At 44.6% G+C, this 9,978-nt stretch overlaps 1 protein-coding gene across 2 annotated transcripts; it reads left to right on the forward strand.

The window, feature by feature from the left end:
* Nucleotides 1-938: 938 nt before the first annotated feature.
* On the forward strand, nucleotides 939-9,338 carry LOC137378804 (E3 ubiquitin-protein ligase TRIM62-like). Of its 2 annotated transcripts, none has more exons than XM_068049246.1 (6): nucleotides 939-1,214; nucleotides 4,018-4,113; nucleotides 6,630-6,863; nucleotides 7,712-7,734; nucleotides 8,060-8,175; nucleotides 8,665-9,338. In XM_068049246.1, exons 1-6 carry the CDS (start codon nucleotides 1,041-1,043, stop codon nucleotides 9,210-9,212), a joined length of 1,191 nt encoding a protein of 396 aa, XP_067905347.1. In that variant the 5' UTR covers nucleotides 939-1,040; the 3' UTR covers nucleotides 9,213-9,338. The 2 variants fall into 2 exon arrangements, with proteins under 2 accessions (XP_067905347.1, XP_067905427.1); XM_068049326.1 differs by having other exon boundaries at nucleotides 939-1,178.
* The last annotated feature ends 640 nt before the right edge of the window (nucleotides 9,339-9,978 follow it).

Consider the following 9,978-nt stretch of genomic DNA (forward strand, 5'->3'; position numbering starts at 1 on the left):
GGCCACAGAGTTTTGGATGACTTCAAGTTTACGAATGGCAGAATGTAGGAAACTGGCCAGGAATGCATTGGAATAGTCATGTCTACAAGGAACAAAGAGAAAGAAAAGACTAGCATTTATATAGTGCCTTTCACGATCACCAGACTTACCAAAGTGCTTTACAGCCAATGAAGTACTTTTGAAGCGCAGCCACTGTTGAGAGTGTAGGAAATGTAGAAAAGGCATGGATGAGGGTTTCAGCAGCAGATGAGCCGAAGCAGGCGGATATTTTTAGGAAGCTCATCTCGAGGTCAGATATGACACCAAGGCTGTTTCTGAGGAGGCTCCTCTAACAGCTCTCCAAATTCTTGAATCTGGGAAAGATCCCATACACTTCTTTCACAGATCTCTATGCATGAAGGGTTATCTAAATTCCCTGCGTCGCACTCCCATATTTGATGAGGCTCCCATAACCCATCTCTCAGACTCCCATATATGGAGAAGGTCCTCTAACCCTCCTGGACAAGATACAAAGAATCTGTTTCTTTCTATCTCTTCTTTCTCTCTTCCTCTACTTTTTGGATGAATACAGTCTACTGCTCTTAATTCAAAGTTGCTAAATCAATTTCCTAGCACGAAATTCTCACTTCCCTGTTATTTTGCTGTTAATGCAAATCATCGATTATTCAATATGTTTAATACATAAAATGATTTTGATTTATCAGGAGTGCACTGTCCTGGATTGTGAAATGGTTTATTCCCATTAGCAACACTGGGAGGTGAATACAGTGCCCTAACTCTTCAAACATAGTCCAGATAATTGAGGAAGACTCTCCTGCTTCAATATCATTGACTGCTGTCGCTGTCATCACATTTCCCTTATTAGGCAACGTGGCTTATGGTTGGATAACTCTGTTGTCGATCAGATCATAGACTGGGACTTTCCATAAAATGTACCGCTTCCGTATTGAGGCGTCACTTTTGTTTTATAAAAGGAGTAGACAACTTTTTTAAAAAATCTGTGTTTGGCAAAAGTCTGTAATTCGAGACGGAGCTGGAGGATGGAGGAGAAAGAAAATGCCAGTGGGGAGGTTGGGAGGTGCACTGAACACGGCAAGAAGCTGCTCTATTTCTGCAGGGTGGAGAGACTGAGAATCTGCAGCAAGTGTGCGATTACGGGCTCCCACCGAGAGCACAAGGTAGTGGCGGTAGAAGAGGCGTTAAGTGATCTAAAGGTGGGTCACTGCACACAAAGAGCTGGAGTTTATTTAGTGCCATGTACATTTTTTATTCATTCATGGGATGTGAGCATTGCGGGCAAGGCCAGCATTTATTGTTCATCCCTAATTGCCCTTGAGAAGGTGGTGGTGAGCCACCTTCTGGAACTGCTGCAGTCCATGGGGTGTAGGTACACCCACAGTGCTGTTAGGGAGGGAGTTCCAGGATTTTGATTCAGAGACTAAAAAGAAGCAGCAATATGTTTCCAAATATATTTTACATCTCTTGGAAAGGTCTGAAAATGTTTCACGTACAATGAATGAAATAAAGTTGAATGTACAGAGAAGGTGGCAGTAGCTGTCAGCCCTGCCCTAATGCTCTAAATAAATCTGTTCAAGTGATATAGCTACACCACCGTTGTAGATAATCCCTGTCGTTCAAGGAACAGGTTTTATGGTTGCAGCCATTAATGTTTCTAATATAGCTGAGACAATAAATTATTCTGAATGTGCTTTTGGAAGCTTTTTTTAATCATGAGAATCAGTAGCCAAAAAAATTGTCCTAATTCTACGCATCTTAATTTGAAGTTTGTTTTACTGACAAAATTATAGTTAAAAAAGTCCAAAAAAATGAGATAGTTCAGAGTCAGGTCTATTTTAATTTTGATTTTTTTTCCTATTGATGCACTTTGGGACGTCTGGTGCCATGAAAGTCTTTCTTTTTCAGTGTATCCCCATCTTGCTGTAGAATGCAATATGGAAAGTGGGGAGGGTTAATTACTTTGCATGCTCAGAACTGCCAACTCAGCTTGTTTTGTGCTGCAAGCTAAGGCCGCACTCAACCTTAGCACTGTTGTATAAAGTAGTTATTGGGGCAGGGAGTGTTTGTTGGGGCAGTGTAGAGGGAGCTTTACTCTGTATCTAATCCATACTGTACCTAACCTGGAAGAATTTAAATGCATCTGTGTAAGGGAAGCTTTACTCAATCTAGGTTGTGCTGTGCCTTTAATAAAAATGGAAAATGCTGAAAACAGTAAACAGGTCAGGTAGCATCTGCAAAGAGAGAAACATACGATTAACGTTTCAGGTTGATGATCTTCCATCAGATCTTAAATGTTAACCCTATGTTTCTCTCTCCACACTTGCTGTCTGGCATGCTGAGTGTTTCATTATTTTCTGTTTTTATTTCAGATATCCACATCTACAGTATTTTGCTTTTTGCCCTGGGAGTATTTGATGGGACAGTGTAGAGGTTGATTTATCTTTTTTATATAGTTTCTTGTATATGTCGCAGCAAAAATTCCAGTATGCCTGCTCCACCACCAGAAGAGTGGAAGTATGGAACTCCTTGCAACCATGGGCATTAACTCTGTCCCAAATCTCAGAAACTCAGTCATTAGCATGTGCAGGACAGGCACATTAAACCTGTAAAGTCGCAAGAAGAGCACCTGTCCTGACACAATGCAGATCCATTTGGGGCTCTTCTCAGGGCCCATGACGATGTATTTCCGTGGGACCTACAGCTCCAATGGGGAGTCTTCTGGGATTAATTACCTTACTTCTGCCCAGGGTCAGATCCTTTTTCTAGGGCCTCAGCTGGTGTGCCCCACTGAGGGCTTTTAAGAGTGGAATTGCTTGGATAGCTCAGGAACCCCCTCTGATGAACTCCCATGACTGTCAGGGGGGTAGGCGGAATATCCAACTATGGCCTCCTTCCAAATAGGGTGGAATCCAGGAGCACCTGGTTCAGCCCCATATTCTGGTCTTGTGATTGGAGATCTGCTACAGTGGCCTGGACTGGAATTTTGGGTCTGTTGTTTTTAACCTCCTTTGAGGTGTTTATCTAATGACCTGTAGTAACCTACAATGGAAAATCTAATAGTGTGTTCACTAACACACAACAATATCAAACTCAGCTAATAGTGTTTTCAGCTCGCACAATTAAGGCAGAGATCTCAGCCCCTTCAAAAAAAATCAACCTCATGCCTTTAACTTTCTCCAGAAGTCCTTCGTTTGCTGTAGGCTGTGTTTTTGAGAGCTATTTTGCAACATGTGCCCCAAAATTACACCTAACTCCCTCACTCTCTCCCGTCCGTGCAAAAAAAACATGAGACACTAGCATCCTGTCTAACAAGCTCCACTTGCCTTCTGCCTTAAACGCCACAACTTCCTCCCGCTACCTGTAACCCGCTGGATGTGGGCAATTTTGGAAAGGCTACATTCATTTCCCATTCCTGGATGTCCTGAAAAAGTTGTGGTGAACATGCTCCATGAACCATTACAGTTGTTATGGCATGGCAATAGTGCTTCCATTTTGTTAGGAAATAGTAACCCAAGATATTGATCCAATGATGCTGAAGGGATATATCAATATAGATATTGATATATCATCCTGACATAGCCGATTGTAGCACCATACCACTAGAACTAATTCAGCTTTTTGTATCCCTGCATCAAAGTGCCTGAGGACTCCGTAACTAGTCCCCTCCTAAAGTAGTACAGGTTCCATATGTGCAGGCCACCCTTAGTACCTCACCCAAAGGGTCCATTCTTCACCAGGATTGGAATCTGGCCCTCCTGCTCTGTGGTGCTCAGTACAATACCAGGGATGATCAGATTACTCGGCACAGGCTGGTGATGAAATCTCGGCCTTCTCTGCTCCTCAGGATTAGTATGACATCGGGTGAGATCTGGTAATTCAGTACAACCTAGGGATAGAACTGGATCTGTTTTTCAGCAGCTGTTTGTGGCCTGTCCCCAGTGTTTGCTGGTAATGTTCTTCCCCAACAGCATTTTCAAGCAATATTTTTGTTTTAAACAGAAATTGCTGTCTGCACGCTTGGTGGAGTTAGAGGCAGAGAGCTTGGAGCAGACGTCAAGATTGGAAGAGATTGAGCGAAACACAAAAGCAGCCCAGGTGAGTAATTCTGGAAGCACACAGGTAAATTGTCTCTCTCCTGAATATTCCAGGTACAGCTTCCATGTGTGCAGGCCACCCTTCAGTACGTCAGCCAAGTGGTCCATTCTTCACATGAACCCAGATAATGGGTAGCAGCAGGATATTTGACTGTAAGTGGGGGGGGGGCTTACAGCTGAGTTTCTCACACATTTTCCTGCAGTAATTAGGAACAGGAATGCTGGCTGACTTTTCTCCTCCTCCCCTAATACCAAGGCGCACAGACTATTATAATGTCCTACCTCATGGCCCAGCTGAGATCAGCTAAATCAGCAGAGACCAGGGATGGACCCTGGAAACTTCCTGCTATATGTGGCTCTTAGGTGGGGTATTCAGCCACTGTAACATTGTAGGGGAGAGTTTGTCACATTATTTTCACTTGGGGGAGGGGGCAGGAGATTGACTGGACCAACAACGTTGGGTCACTGAGGCAATGAGAGATCAATCCGGCTAATCAGTCTACGACCAATCAGTCCACTCTCAATCATCAGCAAAGTGATGGAAGTGAAGTCGACAGTGCTATCAAGGGGCACTTGCTCATCAATAACCTGCTCATCAATGCTCAATTTGGGTTCCGCTAGGGCCACTCAGCTCCAGACTTCAATACAGCCTTGGTCAAATCATGGACAAAACAACTGAATTCCAGAGGTGAGGTGACAGTGACTGCCCTTGACATCAAGGCAGCATTTGACCAAGTGTGACATCAGTGAGCCCTAGCAAAATTGAAGTCAATGGGAATCAGGGGGAAAACTATCTGCTGGTTGGAGCCATACCTAGCACAAATGAAGATGGTTATGATTGTTGGAGGCCAATCGTCTCAGTCTCAGGACATCACTGCAGGAGTTCCTCAAGATAGTGTCCTAGGCCCAACCATTATTTTATTTTATTTAGAGATACAGCACTGAAACAGGCCCTTCGGCCCACCGAGTCTGTGCCGACCAACAACCACCCATTTATACTAACCCTACAGTAATCCCATATTCCCGACCACCTACCTACACTAGGGGCAATTTACAATGGCCAATTTACCTATCACCTGCAAGTCTTTGGCGGTGGGAGGAAACCGGAGCACCCGGCGAAAACCCACGCAGTCACAGGGAGAACTTGCAAACTCCGCACAGGCAGTACCCAGAATCGAACCCGGGTCCCTGGAGCTGTGAGGCTGCGGTGCTAACAACTGCGCCACTGTGCCGCCCGAGGTGACAGTGACTGCCCTTGACATCAAGGCAGCATTTGACCAAGTGTGACATCAGTGAGCCCTAGCAAAATTGAAGTCAATAGGAATCAGGGGGTGCCATCTTCAGCTACTTCATCAGTGACCTTCTCTGCATCATAAGGTCAGAAATGGGGACGTTTGCTGATGATTGTATGATGTTCAGTACCATTTGCAACTCCTCAGATACTGAAGCATTCCGTGTCCATATGCAGCAAGACTTGGACAACATTCAGCCTTGGACTGATAAATGGAAAGTAACATTCCTGCCACAGGAGTGCCAGTCAATAATAATCTCCAACAAGAAAGAAACTAACCATCTTCCCTTGACAATCAACGCCATTACCATCGCTGAATCCCCACCATCAATATCCTGCGGAATAACTGGACCAGCAATATAAATACTGTGGCTACAAGAGCAGGTCAGAGGCTGGGAATTCTGTGGCGAGTAACCCACCTCCTGAATTCCCAAAACCTGTCCACAAGGCACAGGTCAGGAGTGTGATGGAATACTCTCCACTTGTCTGGATGGGTGCAGCTCCAGCAGCACTAGGGGAGGGGAAGTGGTGGCGTAGTGGTAATGTCACTGGATTAGAAATCCAGAACCCAGGCTAATGTTCTGGGGACATGGGTTTGAATCCCACCACAGCAGATGGTGAAATTTGAATTCAATTTATAAATAAAAATCTGGAATTATAAGATAGTCTAATGGTGACCATGAAACCATTGTTGATTGTTGTAAAAAACCATCTGGTTCACTAATGTCCTTTAGGGAAAGAAATCTGCTGGTCTGGCCTACATCTGATTCCAGACTAAAGGCCTACTTAGGTTGGGAAAAAGAACAAGATGCACTGCAGCAACTTATCAAGCCTCCTTTGACAGCACCTTCAAAACCCACAACCTCGACCACCTAGAAGAACAAGGGCAGCAGACGCATGGGAACACCACCACCTGAAAGTTCCCCTCCAAGCCACACACCATCCTGATTTGAAACTGTATTGCCATTCCTTCACTGTTGCTGGTTCAAAAATCCGGAACTCCTTCCTAACAGCACTCTGGGTGTACCTGCACCAGATGAACTGCAGCAGTTCAAGAAGGCAGCTCACCACCACCTTCTCCAGGGCAATTAGGGATGGGCAATAAATGCTAGCCTTACCAGCATCACTTACATTCCATGAACAAATAAAAAAAATTCCTCTGGTGTATTTGAATACTTGTTCCTCGCATCAAGCCTAAATTGTGAATTTTGCCATTCCTTATCCAGGAAGAAGCTGAGGTGCTCCAGCAGCAGGTGCGAGAAGATTTTGCTGCTTTACGGAGCTTCCTAGACTCTGAGGAGAAAGCTTTGATGGAATGGATAGCCACTGAGAAACAACACACCTTGGAGGAGCTGGGCAGGCTGAAGACGGAATGCTTGCACAGGGCTGAACGTCTGAGAATGCTGGTGGATCCCCTTAATGCAGGGCTGCAGACGACCAACTTGAGTGATGTCTTGAAGGTAACCAATTATGGGCCTGAGGGCAGATGTCTCTTTTCTTTCTGCCCCCTTTTACCCATTCACCAAAAGAAATGAAACAAAATGTTTTATGTCTTTCTCCACCTGCTGTTTTGTTTGGTATCAAACATTGCTTCTGCATTGAGTTACTCCTGGGAATGGAGAGGCACCTCTGATATTAGAATTTGGCTTGAACAGAATTATGTCCCCCATTCAAGAGATGAAATGTCAACATCTGACTCTTTGCACCAACAGAGAAAGGAGACCCTCACCCCTTTTGCCTAGGCTGAATTTGAGCCCAAATCTCGGGTGTTGTCAGAACACCATCCTCTCCAAGTCACGCAGCATTCTGACTTGGATATTAATCATCGTCCCTTCATCCTCACTGGGTTAATGACCTGAAATTTCCAATCCAATGCAATTGTGGAAGCACAAGGAATCCTGTAGTTCAAGGAGAAGGACACCATTCCCCTGCCACCCCCTGCCCGCCAAACAATTCCCCCCACCCTCGGGGAACTAGGGATTGGCAGCCTTGCCAGAATTGTCCATAAACATTTATTAAGGATAAAATATATGAAAGAAAAAGATTTGACTATCCCACTTGGTCCCCCATCGGAGTGAAGAGATTTTAATTCTCTCTGGGCTAGATTTTAGTTGCAGGCTAAATAACACTGAATGTTTCTTACACTTTTCATCAGGCAGCATCATGCTATGTTTCAGTCAGTTGCTGCTCTCGGGTGGTTAATGGGGATGGGGATGTCTGAGAAGGCTCAGTCAGGAGATGGTGCAGAGACCAGACTTATCCGATATTTCACTCCCACTTCTCTCAATTTATTTTTTTTCTGTTTCAGGTGCTGAACATTTCCTCTGATGGGTGAGATTAAAATATAACCTCTGCATTTTGTTTCATTTCAGTTTCATCTCTTTCTGTTTGTGTCTATCTCTGTCTCTTTTACCATCTGTCTTCCTGTCCATTTGTTATCTGCCTGTCCGTATGTACTTTGCTTTTCTCTCTGTGTTCCTACAGCCTTTGACTTTCCCCTCTGTGTTTCTGCCTCGGCCTATTTCAGTCTCCTCTCTATCTGTCATTCTCTCTTATACCCTCTATCTCTCTCTCTTCCTCAGTTTCTCCGCATGTGTCTCATTCAAGTTATTCCCATGTTTTATGTAGCATGAATCAACTAATTGTTTCATTGCAGACCCAGTCGCCCTTGTGAAACTGCGAATGACCCCATTGTACGTTTTCAGGCTGAGAAATTCTGTGGCCCGCTGCAATACAGAGTTTGGAAGAAGATGTTGCAAATAATTCAAACAGGTAATTAAATGATTTTTAATCCCAGTTGCTTCTGGTGAGAATTCTACCAGCCTCCTCTTCAGGCCACCCTCGCCACTCACTCTGGTAGAGTTGCAGTAGCTCAATACTGAAAAACATTCAACAAATTTTCTTCAAATAGAATCTACAGTTAGCAGTGTAACACCCATCAGCACTTCAATCCAGCACAAATGAGGCTAAATTGAAGTCAATGGAAAAGAAAGTTGGGTGGAGGACAGCTCGGGCTGCCAATGCAACATCTCCCATTTTTCACAATCTCCCCACCCACCACCAAGATGGATTTTTAACTCCATAGAGTGCATCAGAACTCCCTTCAGCACACAGTCCAACAGGGAATATAGACTTCAGTGTAGAATCCATCATTTCAAATTCCAGTTGGGAATATGGACTATGTGAAAGTGGCCTTTAAACAAGATCCTTATTTTTACTCTGATATTTGCTGACTAATTTCTATTGTGTTTTTCCCTTCAGTGCCTGAAGCTTACACCTTTGACCCTTTGACCGCTCACCCTCACCTTGAAATCTCGACGAACCGACGGGCAGTGATTCCTCGTCGTGAAGCTCTGCCAGTTGTTTACACAGATGGCCGATTCAACAGCTGCCTTTGTGTTCTTGGTGCTGAGGCGCTTTCAATGGGGAGACACTACTGGGAAGTGACCATCAACAAGAAGACCAAATGGGATCTGGGAGTTGCATACAGCTCTGTACCCCGTCATGGGGATGTCATCTACAAGCCCACCAGGGGCGTTTGGTGTTTGACATTGCGAGATGGCTGCCGCTATGAGGCTTGCGATGAAACTGACATCCAGCTCGAGGTCCAGCACAAACCTGGCCGGATTGGTATCTACGTGGACTATGAGGGTGGGGTGGTATCATTCTTAGATGCTGAGACAATGCAAATGCTTCACGTCTTTCGAGCCCATTTCACAGATCAGCTTCTGCCTCTGTACAGCCCATGCACAATGGAGGAGGAGGCCCCAGGTGACCAGCGACTCACCATTTTCAAATTAAATGTGTGATTTCACTGAGGGCAGTGTTCCCTGTTTTGTGCTGTCGAGGTTGATTACAACAGAGGGTCTTGCTACTGATTGTTAATGGATATTGGCTGATTCCACAACTGCAAACAAAATAAAGTTTTGTTTTGATGTTGTGTGTCTCTGTTTCTTTATTTGTTCCTTCTCCCCACTCTTGATACTGCAGGAATGTATAATTTCCTTTTCACCCATCTCAGTTGCTTGGAGTTGGAACCCTTTAGATTCCTAATGCTTCATCCAAGCAGTCCATTCTTCGTGTGAGCCCAGCTGGTCATTGCTGGCAGGGTGTTTAACGGTGGAAGCAGCATCTCACACAAGCTCAATTCTGTTCTTGCATGCACACTTTTCAGCAGGAGTCACTGGCTAGTGATCAGGAGATAATTTTCATTGTTTCTAACCAAGAAGGACTATGGCGATTTTTGTACCACTACCCCATGGGGATTAGGTAGCTCGACACAAACTGGGCATAGAAACTGAACTATTCCTGTTCTGTGACATGACCACAGCGGGCAGGGAAGTTACCAACAGAGTGTGTGCGGAGCCAGAGTACAACTTCTGGGCACAGACAGTGACAGTACAGTGGCTTAAGCACTGATGGAGATAAAGACTTTGGACATGGGAATAACTGTTAGGTTGCAAAGGGAGCCTGTGTGGCTGAATAATACATCAGAGTGTGAGACGAAGTGGTGTAGTGTTTTTAGTGGTCAAATGAATAGACAAATTATGGGTTTTCTCGTAGGATTAAAAGAAA

The sequence above is a fragment of the Heterodontus francisci genome, chromosome 1 (genome assembly GCF_036365525.1).
Source record: "Heterodontus francisci isolate sHetFra1 chromosome 1, sHetFra1.hap1, whole genome shotgun sequence".
NCBI lineage: Eukaryota > Metazoa > Chordata > Chondrichthyes > Heterodontiformes > Heterodontidae > Heterodontus > Heterodontus francisci.